The sequence below is a fragment of the Pecten maximus genome, chromosome 14 (assembly GCF_902652985.1).
Source record: "Pecten maximus chromosome 14, xPecMax1.1, whole genome shotgun sequence".
Taxonomy (NCBI): Eukaryota; Metazoa; Mollusca; class Bivalvia; order Pectinida; family Pectinidae; genus Pecten; species Pecten maximus.
Genome location: NC_047028.1, coordinates 18,891,279 through 18,914,208, shown reverse-complemented (window position 1 = coordinate 18,914,208; position 22,930 = coordinate 18,891,279). Strand labels below are relative to the sequence as shown.

The 22,930-nt window shown below is 37.8% G+C and overlaps 3 protein-coding genes across 4 annotated transcripts in view; 1 reads left to right on the top strand and 2 right to left on the bottom strand.

The window, feature by feature from the left end:
• LOC117342146 (U2 snRNP-associated SURP motif-containing protein-like) overlaps positions 1-9,486 on the bottom strand; it is a 31,468-nt gene extending 21,982 nt beyond the window's left edge. For both annotated transcript variants that reach the window (XM_033904157.1, XM_033904158.1), the window contains exons 1-10: positions 9,399-9,486; positions 8,411-8,509; positions 8,150-8,267; positions 7,382-7,536; positions 5,815-5,894; positions 4,735-4,868; positions 4,047-4,126; positions 3,028-3,193; positions 2,291-2,538; positions 1,559-1,602 (exon numbers count right to left, since the gene is read on the bottom strand). In XM_033904157.1, the coding sequence (XP_033760048.1) occupies positions 1,559-1,602; positions 2,291-2,538; positions 3,028-3,193; positions 4,047-4,126; positions 4,735-4,868; positions 5,815-5,894; positions 7,382-7,536; positions 8,150-8,267; positions 8,411-8,509; positions 9,399-9,461 (1,187 nt within the window). In that variant the 5' untranslated portion in view covers positions 9,462-9,486. The remainder of the gene's footprint in view (positions 1-1,558; positions 1,603-2,290; positions 2,539-3,027; positions 3,194-4,046; positions 4,127-4,734; positions 4,869-5,814; positions 5,895-7,381; positions 7,537-8,149; positions 8,268-8,410; positions 8,510-9,398) is intronic.
• A 2,619-nt stretch (positions 9,487-12,105) lies between these two features.
• Positions 12,106-22,118, top strand: LOC117342145 (pleckstrin homology domain-containing family B member 2-like). The gene is made up of 6 exons (XM_033904156.1): positions 12,106-12,218; positions 18,314-18,375; positions 19,148-19,293; positions 19,648-19,751; positions 20,168-20,397; positions 20,833-22,118. Exons 2-6 carry the CDS (start codon positions 18,333-18,335, stop codon positions 21,000-21,002), a joined length of 693 nt encoding a protein of 230 aa, XP_033760047.1. The 5' UTR covers positions 12,106-12,218; positions 18,314-18,332; the 3' UTR covers positions 21,003-22,118.
• LOC117341788 (mucin-2-like) lies at positions 13,081-18,215 on the bottom strand. Its single transcript, XM_033903650.1, has 2 exons — positions 14,714-18,215; positions 13,081-14,576 (listed from the first exon to the last, which is right to left on the bottom strand). The coding sequence occupies exons 1-2, from the start codon at positions 18,213-18,215 to the stop codon at positions 13,081-13,083; spliced, it is 4,998 nt and encodes a 1,665-aa protein (XP_033759541.1).
• Positions 22,119-22,930: the final 812 nt, after the last annotated feature.

The window sequence follows — 22,930 nt, the reverse complement described above, 5'->3', positions numbered from 1 at the left end:
ATATACTCTCCCTATAGACAGGTAAACATATATACTCTCCCTATAGACAGGTAAACAGATATACTCTCCCTATAGACAGGTAAACAGATATACTCTCCCTATAGACAGGTGAACAGATATACTCTCCCTATAGACAGGTAAACAGATATACTCTAACTGTAGGATTTACTCAAACTCACAAAAATCACCACCAATGTCTTACAAAAAATATTTCATTTCACACCAACTTTAAGTCTCATTTCTTGCTCTCAAAAAATGGGCTATGTTCAATTCTGTATTTTCAAAACAGTACAATCAATGTTCATATTTTATAATTAACCTAAATATTTAAATAAACCTTGATCAAATGAATTTGGAAACTGAAAAATTAAATATAATTTCTTCATATAACTCAAGTAAGTACTGAATATGTCCCGTATAAACCTGAACATAGTATAAAGGATTAGTGTTATTATTACTTCACTGAACTGATTTTATTTTGGTAAAGTGTATGTACAACTAAAACGTGTAAAATCTCTTTTAACCTTTCCTCGGTGACAAGCTTAAAAAGTATATAATCAGGAAGGACAACATATAAGTATTCTTAATTATTTGAAACAGATGATAATTTTCTCAGTGGAAATCTTTATTAAACACATGAAGTTTCCTGGACTTGTTTGAAGTAGATGATATTTTTCTGTGTGTAAATCTTTATCAAATATTTTGAATATTCTTAATTGTTTGAAACAGATGATAATTTTCTCAGTGGAAATCTTTAATTATTTTAAATATTCTTGAAATGTTTGAAATAAATGATACTTTCTCAGTTTAAGTCTTTGCTAAATACTTAAAGTATTCTTGAATTGTTTAAAATAGATGATACTTTTCTCAGCGTAAATCTTTGTCAAATACATGAAGTATTTTTGAATTGTTTGAATAGATGATACTTTCTCAGCTTAAGACTTTGTTAATACATTCATTCTGAAAACAGCAGATGAAATATACGTAACACAAATCACATTTAGCAAGATAAAAATATGACTTAGTTATGGTAAATTACAAAACTGGGTTAAAAAATGTGTACCTTTATGTACATGTGTACACATGCATATGGTGAAATAATCATTATCAATGAACTTCACAAACAGAACACAGAATATTCCAATCATTGACATTTTTTTTTGCAAAACCAAAAAGAGAAAAAAAGGTACAATCAATTTTCAATATTTCCTTAAAATTTTTTTGTTTGAATAGTTATTTACATAAATTTTTCAAGTATAAAAAAAAATCAAAAGGGTTAAAAAAAAGTGCAGTTTTCATAAGTAACTTCTTTATAAATGTTCTAGTTTTATTTTAACATTTGATATGATCACTTAATGAAATCATTGCAAAATCAAAGAAAGAAATCTAGATTAACAACAAATTTCCGTTCTCCATGACCAACTCCTCGTCCAGCAGGTGGCGCCACTGTGGTGTTCCCTCCGTGTTTCATCCATACCCTACCGACCCCTAACTTTAAACATTTATCTTTGAACAAATTGTGGTTCTATGTAGATCTTAAAAAACTAAAATGGTATACCTTTCTGTGGGAATTACCACTTTCACAACAGCTTTGGCTAAAGTCTGGAGAAATCGCAGTTGAAAAACCAAATTAAGTTCTATTAAGTATGGACTCTCTATACATGTAAATAATACAAACATATACAATGGATATATTTCCAATAGTATTATTTCATTATCGTTTCGTTATAGATAAAAATTTGCTGTCATAAGAAAATTATCCAGAGAATACTGTTAATCAGCTCATAATATTTATCATTATTGAACAATTTATAAGAAATTATGTAAATGAAATAAATTGAAGAAAGTATGATATGCAAGAGAAAATAGAAAGTATTGAATTAAACTTTATATTTTGAACAAATAAAAAAGATGGATAAAGTCTTCCTGTTGTATGGACACAAAGATAGCATAAAACCTAGAATTTGAAGGCCAGGTAGGATGCAGGAGGAGACAAACATTTCTATGTCTTTGGGGCAGGACTAACATATTAATATTTAGTTATGGAAATAAATACAGATCCAAAAACAGACAAGTTGAAATTTTAGATCTTTGTAATTTTTTAATTTTTTTCTTATATATATCATATTCTGATATATGTTCCATTCTTCAAGAAGCATAAAATCTCAAATCTTCAGAATTTTGCAACCTACATACACTCTTAAATAGATGGAAAAAAGACAGGGAGACCAATAAAAAAGAAATGTAGGTAGGAGGGAGGTACAATCCTGTTTATCCCTGCCTCATTTACCTTCTCTATATCCTCGGCAGGTTCATCTTTTGCAGATCCGTTTATGCCTGGAGGTGGCACATTGCCATATAATTTTTCTGATCGTAGTCGGCGACTGCTCTTGCTTGGCTGGGCGTTGAAGGGTAACCCAGAGGGGGGTGGTGGCTGTGTTAACTCGACTAGAGCGGGAGGTATATAGACTGGGTGAGGGGGTATGGGCACTGCCTTACCCCACCCTAACTTCATTTCAAATTGCATCACTTCCTTGCCTGTGTCAAACATTCAGAATTCAACAGCAAATCGCTCTTTAATATCATAGCTTGATAAACCAAACATACAAGAGAGTTAACATTCAAAATTTTACAGGATATTGTTACAGAACCAATGTTAAGGTTTTAAACATGAAAAAAAACATGAAGCAGGAAAAGATGTAAGCTTATGTAAATTCAGATAAATTACAGTAAAACTGTTTATCATTTCATTATAATAAAATATATCTTTTATCAAACACTTCTAAAAACAAAAAATATTACACCTCTAAATATGAATGTGTATTATGCAGAATCTTAGAATTACTAGAAATAACATCATTATCTACAGTAATCATATAGAGCCTTTACTTGTGGTGTTTGTGGGGACAAAATATCACTATATGTGCAACGGGACCCAAAAGCACATGTTCAATGTTCAATATATATCTATACACGTATATTTATTTTTACAAATTTTTATTTCCATGCCATCGTCACTGTGCTTACCCTTGAGTGAGTTCATGGCTCGCTCTCCATCTTTCCTATTCATGAAGGCTACAAAACCACAGTTTCTTCCCCTTGAACGCTCTTCATCAGTTCGCGGCCACATGATTTTCACACTAGCAAGGGGTCCATACCTCCCGAATACCTCACACAACTGTTGTTCTGTCATCTGTATGGTAAATAACATCAATAGAAATCAAAGTTTTACTGTTTATGGAGGAGACATGGTGGTGTAATAGTAAGACATCGTGGTACATGACTGAAGGTCGTTAGCTCATATCCAAACACAGGCACTGTGTTGTATCCTTGAACATGATACTTTACTCTGTTGGGTTTCATTCGACTTAGTTGTTAATGAGTATGTAATAAGGCAGTGTAAGAAATGTCACATGTATGATGCTAGCCCCAAAATGGCAGCTCTGGCTGTATGCTCAGGAAGATGGGAAAGACATTGGCTGGTTATTATTGGCCCAATAACCGTGACTATTTAATAATTTGGTAATTTATAAGAATTTCATATTATTATTTACCATAATTATTATGACAGCGAAACTTTGACAGATTAACATGTTTCCTAAAGCAAAGTATTATCACTTTTATGATATTTTTTTTTCAAATGTTTCATAACATCACACAAAATCTAGAATATGCTTTATAATTTTTATACTGGGCAGCTAATCTAAACTGATCATGCATGGGACATGTACATTTGGCTGTTTTAGAGAGGGTTCGCTTTGGAGAAGTGAACGAATTTGACTAGAAACTATATGTCTAGCCATATATTTAATACACAGGTGCTGTATGTTTAGCCTATGAATATATTATGTTCTTATGCAAGTTAATGAATGGATAAAATGCAGAATCTATAATTGAACAAAGAAACCAATTAATGTATACTATATTCCATTTCCGTGCTGTCATTATGGCTTTGACCTGAGGCCGACTTGTTGATACAAAATTAGACATGTCAAAATGAAATCTGGACAAACAAGCTAATTAAACTGTATAAAAATAAAACATACCTTTGGATTAATGTTCCCTACATAAATATTTGTTGTACTTTCGTCTGCGGGGTCATATGGACCAAGTCGCATGCTGTCAGCTACAAGAAAGATAAAAAAAATATCATTTGAACGAAACCATTTTACATATCAGAACATTTCTAAAGTCGTTAAAACTTATAATAAAACATAAATTATCACATCAATAGGAAAATAATTTGAAAAAATTTTTAGCTCACTTTTAAGATCCATTATGGCATTTAGAACACTTTCTAGGATCACACGCCGTTTTTGATTTTTTTTTAATTGGGGAGATAAAGAGTGCAAAAATACATTTATGGACATTTGCTATGACAATAACATTAAAACCGTTTTGTCAGCTGCCCTTTCAATTTGACTATATCCAGTTCTAAAAGTTATGAAAAATGAAAGTTCTACTAATAAAGCTTTTGTCAACAAAGGTAAAAAAAAATGGAATCTCCTTCCCATAAAGGGAGAGTTGGTAGGTATATCATTTCATAGACACACAACATGGGAAACAGTTAGTTATAATACAGACATTTAGTATTCTAATTTGTAAATAGTCTATACTTCAGCATAGGCATACAACATAGAAGACAAGATGTCTTAATACACAGACATACATCATGGGAAACAATTAGTTATAATAAACAGACATGTAGTATTCTAATTTTTAAATAGTGTATACCTTTATTAAATCCAGGTTCTAAAGAGGCCTCATACTTCCCAAATCTGTCTTCAATGGGCTCTGCCACTGAATCAAAGCCCTGATTTCTGATACCTGCTTTCCATCTGTGTCGCTCTTCCCTCTCTAGCTGTATTCTGTCGTGGAGAGAGAACAGTAAACTGACATTACATAAACTAGCTACAGTTAACCAATCTTTACACCAGTACTGAGCTGAATTTCTATGATTCAAAAACTGACTGAATCTCTTTAATTCTAGAACAGACTGACAAACAGAGTTATACATAAATCATACTTCAAAGACATAATTACTCCAAGAATAGAAACAATTTTATTGAGAAAATACAAATATTTATCATACAACAATTAAACTCAGAGGATCCTAATCTTATTTTGCTTGCCTGCACACAAAACGTGTTGGCTCATCACGAAAAAAAGACCTTAAACATTTACAAAAGCTGAAGATTAACCTTACCCGTGTACCATTGATCTACCATTACAGTAACACATAGTGATGTGAATCAGTTGAAATTACCTGATCGATCATCAGTTTTAATTTGTGTATCCAATTGATGACCCATTAAAATCAATGTATTTTTAGTTATGTTTCTTTGATATTTAAACAGGGTTTTTTACATTCCTTCCTTGTGCTTACTGTGCCGTTCCAGTCATCTACCTGCTTATATTTTAAATAAGTGACAACGACAATCAAGCGATCAATAGTGAAAAGTTATTCTTACATGTTTCACCAATCACCTTTTATTCTTTCGTTTATCATGATGTCAGGCATTTCTGACGAAACTTGATTACAGATATCTTACTTAACTAATTGGTCAAACACCTCAAACCAGTGATACTCCATGAACTTGATTAATCAAAACACCACTACTAACATAGAACATTTCTTTGACTTTATTTAAGTCCAAATGCAGATACTGGAGACAATTCAGAAGCTTTTTGGCACTAAGTAAAGATAAGTTAATATAATAGAATTATTCTTGTTAAATGATTTCACTCACTGTTTTAATTCTTGTTAAATGATTTCACTCACTGTTTTAATACCTGTTAAATGATTTCACTCACTGTTTTAATTCTTCTTTAAATATTTCTAGGTTACTCCTCTTCTTCTGTTCTTCCTTCTTCTTTTTCCCCACACTGAAGCTCTGTGTTAATTCAGAACAAATTTTCAAGAAAAAGTCAACATAACTAAAACCTTCTAAATAAAAGCATTAATAAATATATACAGTCAAACCTCGATGATTCGAACTTCGTTGATTCGAATTTCTCGCTGTATCGAACTTTTTGCTTGGTCCCGAATTTTCTCACTATATAACACTAATAACGAAACTATGTATGATTCGAATTGTTATAAATCGAAGTTTTCGATGTATCAAACTTTTTTCATGACCCGTTAGCTATGATATTATAGGTAATTGACATCTCATGATTCGAACAAAAAATTTACCTGTACTGACCACTGGACAGGTGTTTGTCGTGACCCCTGCGGCAAGATTTCACACCTCTCCCCCAAATGCCCTGACTGACAATAGGGATAACGATAGCGTGTGTTGTCACTCCCGGTCATGGGGTTAATTAATAATCAGACCAAATTGATAGATAAAAGGTGTATTTAGAAGCCATGACATTTAATCACTCCGGTAAAACATTTCGGTAGTCGTCTCTGATAATCTCCGCCGCCATTGAAATCAGCGGTCGGTGAGTAAATTTTACGGAACTGTAAAACAACCGGGCCAATTTTAAACACAAACAATTAGCGATGGCTTCACTCATATTCAAAGTGTCACGTTTCAAACTTATACATAAATATCCAAGTAAATCGATTATTTGTCATTCAATCATGCATTCTCCAACCGATCGGCATTCCGTATTTTATATGCACATAACGTAAACGCACGTGTCTTTAGCAGAAAAGCCTAACGACCTACGTAAGTGTGCATTGTACTTCTTTTGCTTTATCTGTTAAACGCGATATAAGTGTTTTGCAACCGATACATAAAATGCTTAGGTATAATTAATGAAAAGAATTTTTATTTTGTTGTGTTTGAGGTATAAATTAACTAAACTTTTCGATGTGAGCCTGACAGGCGACGATCAACATGAAGACACTGAGGACATGTAACGTTAACAGATATGGTCATTATCAAGAAAACATCGATCTATTGTCAACCATGAATAATTCGAAGTCCCGCTGTTTCGAAGTTTTTCTGTTAGTCCCTTGAACTTCGAAACATCGAAGTTTGACTGTATATATATACAACTTGTAAATCATGTTTTTATAACTTCAAAAAGTCAAAAGTAAAAGTCATACATGGAGCATTTCTTCATACATAAAACTTTCATGTTAAAATTTGTTTTCTTTTTAAAGTTAGTATATACAAAATAAAAGTCAATATGATTTTTTTGTCCATATTTAAAATCTGTCAAAGATTCATTTGTTCACTCTATAAATGGAACCAAGTATTCTAACTCCTTATTTTTGACCTGATTTTAGCTGCATATTTTACTATCTACTTATTATAGACCAAAGTTTGTCCTCATAGTCCTTTGAGAAACTAACACAACTTTTTCATGTTGATGCTTTCCACTGTATCAATCCAGCAAGACAAAAAAAACACCAATTCATACTTACAGATCTATCTGTGAAAGACCTATAGTCAGCTCGGTCATCATCAACATCGTCATCCCTCTTCTTTGCATCTTTCATTGACTGAAATGTTGATGCAAGCTCAGCCAGCTTAGAGGTGGGCTTATATAGTTTGCTTTTCTCAGGTTTGGCTGATGGTGCTGTTAAAGGCAAAAGAAAATGATAAATCACACATTTCAAATGTTAGTGTAAATGCTATACAAGAATTACACAATTATATGTCTCCCCTGTCCCCAATTGTCAGTATAGTAATTAAGTTTTAAGCAAACCCCAACATTAACTTAAATTCAAAATCAAAAATCAATCTTTTAGAAAAGTGAGAAGAAAATACATACAAAAATATATCGTAGAATTTATTTCAATTTGACTTAACTAATTTGTAAATCAACTGGAATAAAATCAAAATTCACATATGGTCACTGGACTATAAATTATGGATGGTATTCTGTAAATGAAGGCTGTGTATCTCAACACAATATATGATCTGACTATATACTTAGTTTGATTAAAGTTGGACCAAGTTAATTGGAGCAACATATCTAAATAATATATAATGATGCCGCCTCCATTGCAAATGTAACACTGTAGTCTTGTTTTGTGATTTTGTCAAGTTACAGGCAAGACACCATGATGTTTTACTATCCTTTAATAAAAAAATCTCCTCAGTGTAGAATCAAAGTTTGTTTGCCTCTGGGTTTATTTCAGGATAAATATGGTATAGTTTATACATGTGGTAGTCATGTAATGGCTTACATGATTTCTCCGCTGGGTTGACAACTCCGCCTTTAACCCAGGCCTTCGATTGTTTGCCGCTGTCCTGGAAGGAGGCCACAAACTCCTCGTAAACCTGCGCTGCTGCATGTGCATCTTTCTGAAAAAAGAGACGACATTGATTTCATCAGTGTTCAATGATGCATCAGCCTGTGTCATTATCTCTATAAAAACTAACCTTTTAGGAAAATGGATCCAAAAATGTGTAAGGTCACATTGATATTGCGTAGCTTTCTCACTCACCTTCTTCTTGATTTCTTCTTGTTCTCGTTTTGATAAAGATTTCTTTCCAATATTCATTGTACCAACTTCAAAAGCCTTTAGTTTGCTCTCTGATATTGCCTACAAAGAGAAATTCAATACTAATTATTGCCTTCAAAGAGAAATTAAATACTAATTGTAAGCTATCAAGACAAATTTTCTGAAAGTTGCATTTTTCTTCTGCTACGTTTAAAGCTATAACAAAAGTTTTTATTTCTTTAGCCCCATATCTAGGACATTGTTTATGGGATGCAATTATGACAAATTTTGGGAGGGGACACATAAAATCACCAACTTGATCCTTTACATAACTGCAGAAAATATTTTTTTTGTAACACATATATTCCATGTTTGTATCTAGATGCGAGCTCAACCAGTGTGATTGCCATGTTTGTAGCTAGGCAGTCACATATGCATGTTACCTGAACTTTTGTTTCAGAAATTGTGCATGATAGAGCAATTTTAATCGAGCCTTCAACAAAATATCAATTTTCTTTAATCTGTTGCAAAATAGCAACTTTACGTTTTAGTAGCTGGATCGTTGGGATTCTTTTATAGGTACTGAAATGACTTTACAAAGTATTGCAATATTCAGGAACCAAAGCATTGATACACAAAATATTCAGCTTCTGAAATATAGGACCTAATGTACCACATGTAATGATGAAATGGTGGATCAGAGGAACCCAGTGTCCAGAAATGAAACACTGTCAAACAAATCAACATTTAACATAAAAATGAACTGCCTTATCCTTCACGTCATAGGATAATCCTGTTTGATGGTGCTCTGATAGCTAGGTCGCTCCTGCCAAGAAATTAAACTGGTGGCAAAAAATAGACTCTGCAGGACAGACAAGCCATGCTTGCAAACAAATACATCTGTCTGTCATTTGCCATATATTTCATACTAACAAAATAATGTACGAATCTTTAAACAGAATGACTGCAAACGCCTTGAATGAAAGCACACCTTTGTAGAGCCAGGGGTTAACTTGTCCGTTCGTAAACCCCATGGCAAAGACTTGTCCGCCATTTTTCTTTAGTGCGTTCGAATACATAATAAATAAAGAAATCGGATACGGATATGGAGAGAAATATTTTCCGGAATTAAAGTTGTCGCGTAACGAGAAGGTAGGGACCGAAAAGGGGTATGGGAAGTTCTCTTGTCACAAAAATAGAATGTTTGACTGTATAACTGAAATAAGCTTAATGCTCAAAGTTAACGAGACATCCTATTTTTTGTTGTGTAGTGAAGACTCATTTACAGTGGCTTAATCCTCTGGCGCCTTATACCAGAGACATACATACATATATGTGTATATATGTCTTTGCTTATACATATAAAGGTATGTTATGTGAGCGATATATGCAGATATGGATCATATGTCCCTAAGGCACCGACCATTCACTTCAAGGGGGGGGGGGGGGGGGGGGGGGGGGGGGGACTGATATTTTTATCAGGGTCAATTTTTTTTTTCAAACTCAGTGTGGAAAAACAGTTTATTTTTCTGCCTAGATTGAAGGCAACTTTTTTTTGTCAAAACATTTCAGCAACAATTTTTTTTCATATCCGGTATATCGAAGTTTAATTACTCTACTATTTTTACTTCCATCTGAACAAAGTTTTTTTTTAATTTTCCAATGGTATTGTGAATATTTCATTCGTTTTGTAAATAAAATGTTAATATTTGTGATTTCATCATCCGTTGCTATCTATATAAGTTTATAAAATTTGATCATTAATGTTGTACAGCAGTCCATCTTTTAATTGATAAGAAGGATACAGAATTAAGATCTGATGTATGTCAAATATCAGCAAAATATCTTGATTGCCCACTTACTAAAGGGAGATAATTAAGTGTTTTTGGTGTGATCAACAAGTTTAATAAAATAAAGCAATACCAGCTGTTATATATGCAGATTGAAATAAAACAATTTAATACATCACAATCCCATTAATTATGCTATTGTAAGAAAAAAATCCTGGTTCCGCCATTCGATATGTGGATTTGTCATCCAGCAACATATTTATAATTAATTTGGCAAATGTTTTATTAAAATGTAATTTTATCAGAAAAAAATACCATTATAGGTCTTTGATTACACGAGTTTTGTAAGAAAGATCATCTTGGAAAAGTGAACCGAGATCGTGCAATATATATACATGTATATATATATATATAATAAAGAATTTATACAACAATAATGTGTCATAAATTCTCTTTCAAAAATGCCGTGTTAGTAACAGAAACATTAATAGCACCATTCATTGTCAAACAAAACGAAAATCATTGTTGGATAAATTCATTTATTTATATGTTGTATGATATCATTTTCGTCTCATCAGTCATCGTCGGATACCCATGGTAGGTTGCCATACACTACGTGTGTTAGGTTGATTGATCTACGCTACGCGTATTTTACGGTGCCAATCAATAAACTTTACCCGTTGTACTGTTTTTATATCTTAGACTCTCTCACAGAAGGAAAACGGAGTGGATTGGATTCAGACTGGAAAATGTTCACTTCAGTGATTCCACAAGGGCCCGTCTTGGGTCCACCTCTCTTTGTCACCAATGAGCTCCCAGGCTCACTGGATTTCATCTCAGAAGATCGATACGAACTTTTAGCTTCGGATATGACGCAACAGGTGGCGTTACTGGTCAAGATGAAGTATGTAATTGGTCAATGTAGCGGTAAATGCAAAACGTGATATGCGGTTAAAAACGAAACAAAGTTAAGATTGAATGCATGCTGAATAAGTGGATGTCTTTTTTTCAATCATCGAAAATGACATAGGGGGTAATTGTAAGTTTTGAAATTGATATGTAAAGAGTGAAGAAAGTCAAAGAAATTTTGAACTAAATTTTGATATAATAACTTCCTACTCGAAATTTTGAGGTTAAAAAATACAAACAAAAACAACAAAACTGACGTCCACCTCGGCTTCAATACGCTTCTGTAGATAAGATAAGTTTATATCGGGTCCGGGACTAAAGTCCTACAAGACCAATAAACACTTCTATAAAATTCATCAGATACTTCTGTCCAAATTTAATTAAAATTATATGTCCATTAACCGATTAACGGAGTTTACAGAGTGGACGATGAATACTTCATTTTGATTAGACTGCCTCTGTTTTTGATGTACATGTGAAATTGGTGTCTACTTTTTGTAAAAAAGAGTTCTTGATTTTTCAAATTTTTTTTTCAAATTATTTTTGAAAGAATTAAGTTTACTGCTGACACTTTTCTGGCAGTTCATTGAAAAAATGTAGCTGTTCTGATTTTTATGAGCGTATCTCATATTTTATCGTGTAGGGATGTTTTCTGTCCCGTGGCATCTTTCCAGTTGCATTAAGACATTCATTATCACAATGACTATTTTTATTATTATTATTTTGTGTTGGTACCTTTATGTAAAGAGGATGGTTCAAATTCTGTACCGGAACATTATCGGTAACTAAATGTTTAAATAGTCTCCCTTTCGATCAGCTGGGATATCATATTTGTATCTGTATACCACAATATACCTACTGGTAGTATTCAACAAGAGTGACGAAGACAGAATAAATGAATCCGAATGATTCGGGCACCTGCTCCGGATTTTCTCACCGTCATTTTGTAGTTGTAATCTCGCCTCAATGCGCATGTGTTTTTGAAGAATACCGGAAGTAAGAGTATTGATATTTTGGATTTTGCTCAGCTGCTTATTTGACAGATCAGGAATTATCTCAAATCAGATCTACTCGAAAGAAGCAAAACTGTAGAGTTGTAAAAAAACACAAAGGTATTGTACTTTGCACAACTGTCACAAACGACTAGGTTGCATTATATCCAGGCTATACCCAATAGACATTTCTACTGACTTTTAACTGTAATATCACGTGCAGGTGACATATTTGACAGCTCGTAAAAACTCGTCGGGTGCTCGAAATCATTTCCCCTTAGGGATTTATTAAATGACATGGTATTGAATGGACATTTTATCTGTTGTTAAAACAACGGTATTAAAAAAATGGTGAAATATTGAATTGGGATCGCACATATACATGGTTAACGTAATATTAATTTGATTTATTTCATCACTTCAAGGTAAATGAGCACGCTTAATTTTTTTTTTTTTTTTTGAATTTTGAATAATGAAAATATCTTTATTATTCCAACGATTTTTATGCACTCCAATTGATTGTTAAAATATTTTCACATTTTAAATCTTGTCTTTGACATAATTAAGCCACAGGCGTCTGCATCCAGTTAATAAATATTAAGAAAAAATATTGTCCCACCCTAAATTTATGTTGTTTTGTTTGTTTGTATATGTTTTAATGTCCTATCAACAGCTAAGATAATTTAAGAATGACTGCCCCTGTGAGATGCATGATTTTTTGGTGAGTTTGTTTTGTGAGGCGGCAATATATTTGCATGTAATAGCAAGGAAATAATGCCAACATTATAGTTCTAACACACTGAAGCATATATACTGTTGTTTTTTCTCCCAAATAATAGCTTAATTTTATTGCATCAATGTGAGCGTATACATTTTTCTTTTTTTTTTCATTTAAATTTTTTCATTGCACAAATTAAAGATCAAACATGGTAAGCACGGGTACCCATGTCATAATTAAATATTGGAAAGCTATCAACAGCAGTCACATCAATAGTTTTTGCCTCCAGATGTCCACTCCTAAGGTCTGTTGGAAGCTATAATGTCCAGCTTGACCAGGAAAATGCTTACTTAAAAATAGCCAGTCTACAGCAATGAGAATTAATGTACATGTATATATATCAGAAGATGAATAGACAAGGATACTGGAGGTAGTGACTGGGAAGATGAGTGGGTTGGATGTAGAGATACTGGGGGTAGTGACTGGGAAGGTGAGTGGCGTGGATGTAGAGATACTGGGGGTAGTGACTGGGAAGATGAGTGGCGTGGATGTAGGGATACTGGGGGTAGTGACTGGAAAGATGAGTGGCGTGGATGTAGGGATACTGGGGGTAGTGACTGGGAAGATGAGTGGGGTGGATGTAGAGATACTGGGGGTAGTGACTGGGAAGATGAGTGGGGTGGGGGTAGTAACTGGGAAGATGAGTGGTGTGGATGTAGGGATACTGGGGGTAGTGACTGGGAAGATGAGTGGTGTGGATGTAGGGATACTGGGGGTAGTGACTGGGAAGATGAGTGGTGTGGATGTAGGGATACTGGGGGTAGTGACTGGGAAGATGAGTGGTGTGGATGTAGGGATACTGGGGGTAGTGACTGGGAAGATGAGTGGTGTGGATGTAGGGATACTGGGGGTAGTGACTGGGAAGATGAGTGGGGTGGATGTAGAGATACTGGGGGTAGTGACTGGGAAGATGAGTGGGGTGGGGGTAGTGACTGGGAAGATGAGTGGTGTGGATGTAGGGATACTGGGGGTAGTGACTGGGAAGATGAGTGGTGTGGATGTAGGGATACTGGGGGTAGTGACTGGGAAGATGAGTGGTGTGGATGTAGGGATACTGGGGGTAGTGACTGGGAAGATGAGTGGGGTGGGGGTAGTGACTGGGAAGATGAGTGGTGTGGATGTAGAGATACTGGGGGTAGTGACTGGGAAGATGAGTGGGGTGGATGTAGGGATACTGGGGGTAGTGACTGGGAAGATGAGTGGTGTGGATGTAGGGATACTGGGGGTAGTGACTGGGAAGATGAGTGGGGTGGGGGGTAGTGACTGGGAAGATGAGTGGGGTGGGGGTAGTGACTGGGAAGATGAGTGGTGTGGATGTAGAGATACTGGGGGTAGTGACTGGAAAGATGAGTGGGGTGGATGTAGGGATACTGGGGGTAGTGACTGGGAAGATGAGTGGGGTGGATGTAGGGATACTGGGGGTAGTGACTGGGAAGGTGAGTGGGGTGGATGTAGAGATACTGGGGGTAGTGACTGGGAAGATGAGTGGGGTGGATGTAGGGATACTGGGGGTAGTGACTGGGAAGGTGAGTGGGGTGGATGTAGGGATACTGGGGGTAGTGACTGGGAAGATGAGTGGGGTGGATGTAGGGATACTGGGGGTAGTGACTGGGAAGATGAGTGGGGTGGGGGTAGTGACTGGGAAGATGAGTGGGGTGGGGGTAGTGACTGGGAAGATGAGTGGTGTGGATGTAGAGATACTGGGGGTAGTGACTGGAAAGATGAGTGGGGTGGATGTAGGGATACTGGGGGTAGTGACTGGGAAGATGAGTGGGGTGGATGTAGGGATACTGGGGGTAGTGACTGGGAAGGTGAGTGGGGGTGGATGTAGAGATACTGGGGGTAGTGACTGGGAAGATGAGTGGGGTGGATGTAGGGTTACTGGGGGTAGTGACTGGGAAGATGAGTGGGGTGGATGTAGAGATACTGGGGGTAGTGACTGGGAAGATGAGTGGTGTGGATGTAGGGATACTGGGGGTAGTGACTGGGAAGATGAGTGGGGTGGATGTAGAGATACTGGGGGTAGTGACTGGGAAGATGAGTGGGGTGGATGTAGGGATACTGGGGGTAGTGACTGGGAAGATGAGTGGTGTGGATGTAGAGATACTGGGGGAAGTGACTGGGAAGATGAGTGGGGTGGATGTAGGGATACTGGGGGTAGTGACTGGGAAGATGAGTGGGGTGGATGTAGAGATACTGGGGGTAGTGACTGGGAAGGTGAGTGGTGTGGATGTAGAGATACTGGGGGTAGTGACTGGGAAGATGAGTGGGGTGGATGTAGGGATACTGGGGGTAGTGACTGGGAAGATGAGTGGCGTGGATGTAGAGATACTGGGGGTAGTGACTGGGAAGATGAGTGGGGTGGATGTAGGGATACTGGGGGTAGTGACTGGGAAGATGAGTGGGGTGGATGTAGAGATACTGGGGGTAGTGACTGGGAAGATGAGTGGTGTGGATGTAGGGATACTGGGGGTAGTGACTGGGAAGATGAGTGGCGTGGATGTAGAGATACTGGGGGTAGTGACTGGGAAGGTGAGTGGGGTGGATGTAGGGATACTGGGGGTAGTGACTGGGAAGATGAGTGGGGTGGATGTAGGGATACTGGGGGTAGTGACTGGGAAGATGAGTGGGGTGGATGTAGGGATACTGGGGGTAGTGACTTGGAAGATGAGTGGTGTGGGGGTAGTGACTGGGAAGATGAGTGGTGTTGATGTAGAGATACTGGGGGTAGTGACTGGGAAGGTGAGTGGGGTGGATGTAGGGATACTGGGGGTAGTAACTGGGAAGATGAGTGGGGTGGATGTAGAGATACTGGGGGTAGTGACTGGGAAGGTGAGTGGGGTGGATGTAGAGATACTGGGGGTAGTGACTGGGAAGATGAGTGGTGTGGGGGTAGTGACTGGGAAGATGAGTGGTGTGGGGGTAGTGATACTGGGGGTAGTGACTGGGAAGATGAGTGGTGTGGATGTAGAGATACTGGGGGTAGTGACTGGGAAGATGAGTGGGGTGGATGTAGAGATACTGGGGGTAGTGACTGGGAAGATGAGTGGGGTGGATGTAGAGATACTGGGGGTAGTGACTGGGAAGATGAGTGGGGTGGATGTAGAGATACTGGGGGTAGTGACTTGGAAGATGAGTGGTGTGGATGTAGAGATACTGGGGGTAGTGACTGGGAAGATGAGTGGGGTGGATGTAGAGATACTGGGGGTAGTGACTGGGAAGATGAGTGGGGTGGATGTAGAGATACTGGGGGTAGTGACTGGGAAGGTGAGTGGGGTGGATGTAGAGATACTGGGGGTAGTGACTGGGAAGATGAGTGGTGTGGGGGTAGTGACTGGGAAGATGAGTGGTGTGGGGGTAGTGATACTGGGGGTAGTGACTGGGAAGATGAGTGGGGTGGATGTAGAGATACTGGGGGTAGTGACTGGGAAGATGAGTGGGGTGGATGTAGAGATACTGGGGGTAGTGACTGGGAAGATGAGTGGGGTGGATGTAGAGATACTGGGGGTAGTGACTGGGAAGATGAGTGGGGTGGATGTAGAGATACTGGGGGTAGTGACTTGGAAGATGAGTGGTGTGGATGTAGAGATACTGGGGGTAGTGACTGGGAAGATGAGTGGGGTGGATGTAGGGATACTGGGGGTAGTGACTGGGAAGATGAGTGGGGTGGATGTAGAGATACTGGGGGTAGTGACTAGGAAGATGAGTGGCGTGGATGTAGGGATACTGGGGGTAGTGACTGGGAAGGTGAGTGGCGTGGATGTAGAGATACTGGGGGTAGTGACTGGGAAGGTGAGTGGGGTGGATGTAGGGATACTGGGGGTAGTGACTGGGAAGATGAGTGGGGTGGATGTAGGGATACTGGGGGTAGTGACTGGGAAGGTGAGTGGGGTGGATGTAGAGATACTGGGGGTAGTGACTGGGAAGATGAGTGGGGTGTATGTAGGGATACTGGGGGTAGTGACTGGGAAGATGAGTGGGGTGGATGTAGGGATACTGGGGGTAGTGACTGGGAAGGTGAGTGGGGTGGATGTAGAGATACTGGGGGTAGTGACTGGGAAGATGAGTGGGGTGTATGTAGGGATACTGGGGGTAGTGACTGGGAAGATGAGTGGGGTGGATGTAGGGATACTGGGGGTAGTGACTGGGAAGATGAGTGGCGTGGATGTAGAGATACTGGGGGTAGTGACTGGGAAGGTGAGTGGGGTGGATGTAGGGATACTGGGGGTAGTGACTGGGAAGGTGAGTGGGGTGGATGTAGGGATACTGGGGGTAGTGACTGGGAAGATGAGTGGTGTGGATGTAGAGATACTGGGGGTAGTGACTGGGAAGATGAGTGGTGTGGATGTAGGGATACTGGGGGTAGTGACTGGGAAGGTGAGTGGGGTGGATGTAGGGATACTGGGGGTAGTGACTGGGAAGATGAGTGGCGTGGATGTAGAGATACTGGGGGTAGTGACTGGGAAGATGAGTGGTGTGGATGTAGGGATACTGGGGGTAGTGACTGGGAAGATGAGTGGCGTGGATGTAGGGATACTGGGGGTAGTGACTGGGAAGATGAGTGGGGTGGATGTAGGGATACTGGGGGTAGTGACTGGGAAGATGAGTGGTGTGGATGTAGAGATACTGGGGGTTAGTGACTGGGAAGATGAGTGGGGTGGATGTAGGGATACTGGGGGTAGTGACTGGGAAGATGAGTGGGGTGGATGTAGGGATACTGGGGGTAGTGACTGGGAAGATGAGTGGTGTGGGGGTAGTGACTGGGAAGATGAGTGGTGTGGGGGTAGTGACTGGGAAGATGAGTGGTGTTGATGTAGAGATACTGGGGGTAGTGACTGGGAAGGTGAGTGGGGTGGATGTAGGGATACTGGGGGTAGTGACTGGGAAGATGAGTGGTGTGGATGTAGAGATACTGGGGGTAGTGACTGGGAAGATGAGTGGTGTGGATGTAGGGATACTGGGGGTAGTGACTTGGAAGATGAGTGGTGTGGATGTAGAGATACTGGGGGTAGTGACTGGGAAGATGAGTGGGGTGGATGTAGAGATACTGGGGGTAGTGACTGGGAAGATGAGTGGGGTGGATGTAGAGATACTGGGGGTAGTGACTGGGAAGGTGAGTGGGGTGGATGTAGAGATACTGGGGGTAGTGACTGGGAAGATGAGTGGTGTGGGGGTAGTGACTGGGAAGATGAGTGGTGTGGATGTAGAGATACTGGGGGTAGTGACTGGGAAGGTGAGTGGGGTGGATGTAGAGATACTGGGGGTAGTGACTGGGAAGATGAGTGGTGTGGGGGTAGTGACTGGGAAGATGAGTGGGGTGGATGTAGGCAGAGGTTCATAATGAAGTTAAGGACGAATCCAGGATATATGTTCCTACAAGTTCTTTTTCTTTTTTACATGTTAAAAAATTGATCATTGTTTGTCTGTTGTTTTTCAGAAGTAAAACAAGAAGAAAAATGACACTAGAAATTGCAAAGGCTGGATGGCTGTACCGTCAGAGTATGTAGAATGGTTAAGACATATAATATGCTGGATTGTTTCCCTTGGTTTCAGTTATCTGCCTTTATTAGAATGCTAGCCACTGATATATATGAACTTTAATTCTGATTGTTATTTTCACAATAAAGAGATAAGATTGTTTGGTAAAATTAATAGATTATTATTTTATACTGTCTGTGTCAATGTTTATTCAAATAAGATTTAATTTCACATCAATTTGTTAAAAAAGTTGGGATATAAGATCTATTTCATTAGCAAAGTAACCTACAAGCATAATTTGCTAAATCAAAATACATAACTAACAATTATGTTTATAACTGTAAATATTTATACTCGTATATAAATTGTTTAAAATAATTCATAGTAATTATAAACCAAATTTTGAACAATGTACCAAGTGCTGTTACACTAAATGGTCATAGATCAAAGAATTAGAGAATCTTTACAGAGGATCAGATAAACAAATTGCAAACAAACATTTTGAAGCGCGTATATAGCCCCAACTTAAAAATTTAAGTGTTAGTTCTCAATTATTGTTCATATTCATCATTTGATCAATAAATTATTTTGAAACTCTAGCTTTCGACACTTTCGGTAGAAACTTTCCTTTTTCAAAACACTTTCCAATTGCATCATGGGAAAGTGCTCTCTTTCAACTCCAGGCCAATTTGTTAAAAGGGTGAGAGAGCCAAAAAGGGCAAAGACATTGTACATAGGGATCGCAGTACTTATGCTGTGATAACAATTCAATATATATTTCATTGTTTTCTAGGTACAATACTCCGTCGTTGGAAGAAGACTTGGTTTGTGTTATACCAAGATGGTGACCTTCGATATTTTGAGAGTCCCAACAGTCACGAACCTGAGGCCCGAATCGTAGTAAGGGCTGTTTGTAGTGCTATACAGGCGGGTCAGTTGGTGAGTAACAGTAGTCAGACAAAACAAAAAATACTTTTCAGGTGTCTATTATTATAAATACATATATATACATACTAATGTGGCTCGTAAACATGCCCTTTCACCTAATGCCAGGCAGTCGGGGATGTCGTGAGGCTTGGCCTAATATTTTAAAACTCGCAATCATCCATTAAAATGTACTTAAATTCATGTCCCCAGTTTTTATGGGTATATGTAACGGACCTCCTATATGTTGTAAGTGAGATAGCCACCAGCAAGTACAAAGATTTATCACCTGAAAACGAACTTAGTTGATCATGGGGCGATAAACAACCTATACCATTTGGAATCTGAGATAATTTCATGGTTTTACAGTGTGAAAATTCAGCTCCCGAGGGTAAGACAAAGGATTGCCTTCTTACGCTGATCCTTCGTGATGGAGAACTCCGACTCTGTGCTGAGGACCCAGATGACATGAGGTAAGTAAAATCGGTTTATGTGTTCGCTTGGCCAGCTGTGAACGAAGGCATATATAGTGTTCCTCCGTCACAAATTTGGTTCAGAAGTTTTATAGAGCTTATCTTGCAGAATAGGGATATTATACTGATATACTGTGTGGGAGCTGTATTTATAGGGTCAGCTATATAATACTGTGAACTATTTGACATGTTCCGGTCTGTAGCTCACATTTACCTGTCGCTCTGCTCCTGATCTGAAGTAGGGCATACAAAAAAATTGCTTCACAAACATATTCTAGTTGTACATATTTCCATAATTTTAAGATGCACTTTGATATGTCCTTTCTGGCTAGAAAATACGATAATTTAAGATTGTCAGAAACATTTGTGATGAATTATCACCGACGGAAACTTAAAATACTTTTTTGCTACTCTAGGGCATGGCAGATAGCTCTAGAGGAGGCAAGAGTTCTCCCCCCTGGGTCAGCTGTACACGCTCTACCACCTCCCTACACAGCAGTACCACCTCTCTACACTACCAATCTAGCTACAGATCTACGGTCCTATCCGTACCAGGTTGCTGGTGCCAACAGTGTGGTGTACCCACGACAGCAGGTCCAATACTATTACCCAGGACAGGTGATATCTACCAACCCTTACACAACAGGTAAAATATCTTATGCATTGTCTGATGAAGAAACTCCTTTAAATTTTACTCCTGAATTTTTTCTGAATTCCTTTCAAATCTGTTTCTAGTATTTGTCAAATTCTTGGTTCATATGTAATTTGATGATTAAGGTAAGTTTATTTTTGGTTCAGGACTTTGCAGACCTCTATACCAGACTCACAATAAATACATACCTGGTCAATACAATACATTGTTAGGTACTTCTGTCCGGTATACATATACATCAGCGTCTACGTTTGGATTTTGCTTTGTAATTTAAAAAAAAGAAAACCAAGAAGGACATCACATAACATCTGACAATAAGTCAGGAAAAAGGCTTCTCTTAGGGCAGTGAAATCACGTCTGTTAGTAATTTCACTGAAAAGGAATAGCTGTAGTGTGTGTAATGTGACCTTTGACCTTAATTTTTCCTAGTTATGGCCCCACCTGCAAGTCAGCCTGCAAGCAACATAGTATATGTGAACAACTTACAAGATCAGTACCTGTACGGCCGCCGACGATACGATGGAGGTGATCTGGCCATGGGCATGGTAGCTGGGGCCGCCCTAGGATCCATGATGTGGGGTCCAGTCTTATACTGGTGAGGGGAGACAACTCGTAGGCCACAATATATGGATCATTATAATGAACTTAGTTTCATGGCAGAAACCAATGTATTGAAGTGTAAACAATACTTGATGCAAATTATTGAACTTAATTCCAGAAATCTTTATTTTATATTAATACACAGTATACAGTCTTGGTGCAAAGGAAGTTGATCTTCTAATTTTTTGAATTTTTTTTTCTTTTATTTTTATGCTTCTTTTTAGTTAACTGCTGTGGCTGAAGAAATTCACACTAGAAACTACTGGTAAATCATAGTTTTTCATGGAAAATTTCAATTTCATATTCTATTGTATAATATCTATACAAAAAAACGTTTAAATGTGTCTTTTAAATGAATAGATAAATATAAATAAACATTTCAAAATTCATGATATAAAAATAAGAAGCAGCAAGCCATGAATAAATCATATTCATTAGTTGAAGTTAGATTAATATATTAGTAGTCCTTCTCAAAGGAAATTAACCAAAGAAGTTTGTACAGTCTACATTTAGAACTGTTATCTTTACCAATCGTGGGACAAAACAGAGAAGTTTTAATTTCCCATACCAATGCTAGACATTCATATATATAATATTTGATTTATGTTAAATATTACTTATGTATATTTTAGAAAACAAAATTCCTACTTGTCCGCTTCAAATTTTGTTGAGAGCTGTATGTATGTTTATTGTCTATTCATGTAATTACCTGTTGGTTAGTTTAGTAAAACGTTTCATAATAGATAAAAGATGATATATACTCTGTTCTATTGCGGGTTCCCAATTCTTGCGGCAACTGAAAAAAACCTTTAAAATGTGCGAGCAGTTCCTGTTTACATCAGCCAAGCTGTATTCAACAATTATTGATGTAATCATTAATCACAATGTTTATCAACTAAATGATATACAGTTACGCTTTCCGTCAAATTCCGCGAGAAAAGGATACTACAATATATTTCAAATTTGAAATAAAAGTTATAGAATTCTGTCATACACTGTAGGACGTAATGGCTGTGTAGATGAAATTGTTATGATTTTTTGTACATATTTGTAGTTTTGTGTTTATCCAGTCTTAAAAAGATGTCTTATCTGCAAATATTATACACAATTTGCCAAAAATCTTATGATATAACAATTGTGATTGGTTGAGTCGGTAATTGCGAGATTTGTTTTTTGTTTAAAAATGTGACTGAAAGTGCAGTATACTCGGTAACGCTAAAGGTGCAAACTTTTGACAATATCTGGAATGTTGCTGCCACGATAGATTACAAACCTGTTATAGCCAGTGTCATATATCTACAAAGGAAAGGATTTAAATAGGCCTAGCCTGATTTCCTAGCCAATTGACATATGAAAAGTCAATAAGATTTGTTGAAATTAAATCAAGTCTACAAAGAAAAGACAGCCAAGCCAACATTACTGTAAACACGGTTATTTTTGCGGGGGTTTAATTTCGCGATTTCGATATGTAAACTATATGCACGGGGTAATTTTCGTGATCAGCCCACCTTCGTTTGTAGGTCGAGTTTACTCGAATTAATATCAAAATAATACACATGGGGGAAATTTTCGCGATCAAAAGGGATCCGCATAAGTAGCGTAAATTTCCCTCTCACGTAAATTTCCACATTTAAAGAATACAGATTTTGTCTGCAGAAATTTAAAAATCGTTATACATGAACCAGTTATGTGTATATGATGCATGTATATAAATCCATGTACTAGATACTCCAGAGTAAAATGATACTTGGATTGAATTTTCTTGTGATTGATGTAGCAGGAAGGATAATATTTCAGTTCCCTTTAAAATGTTTACACCTGGATACAAGTTTTCTAAGAAATGAGAGTTTGAATTTGTGAGGTTCTGTTAGAACAATATGGCTTTAAAGTATGAAGGATGTACATATCGTGTAGTTAAAGTATCGGT

Bases quoted from the DNA above. Each gene is read 5' to 3' on its own strand.
- LOC117342145 (XM_033904156.1), top strand. From the start codon at position 18,333: ATGACACTAGAAATTGCAAAGGCTGGATGGCTGTACCGTCAGA. The intron at 18,376-19,147 runs GTATGTAGAATG...ATTGTTTTCTAG, and splicing joins TGGATGGCTGTACCGTCAGA to GTACAATACTCCGTCGTTGG. The intron at 19,294-19,647 runs GTGAGTAACAGT...ATGGTTTTACAG, and splicing joins CTATACAGGCGGGTCAGTTG to TGTGAAAATTCAGCTCCCGA.
- LOC117341788 (XM_033903650.1), bottom strand. From the start codon at position 18,215: ATGAACCTCTGCCTACATCCACCCCACTCATCTTCCCAGTCACTACCC. The intron at 14,577-14,713 runs GTATCTCTACAT...CACTACCCCCAG, and splicing joins CTTCCCAGTCACTACCCCCA to TATCTCTACATCCACACCAC.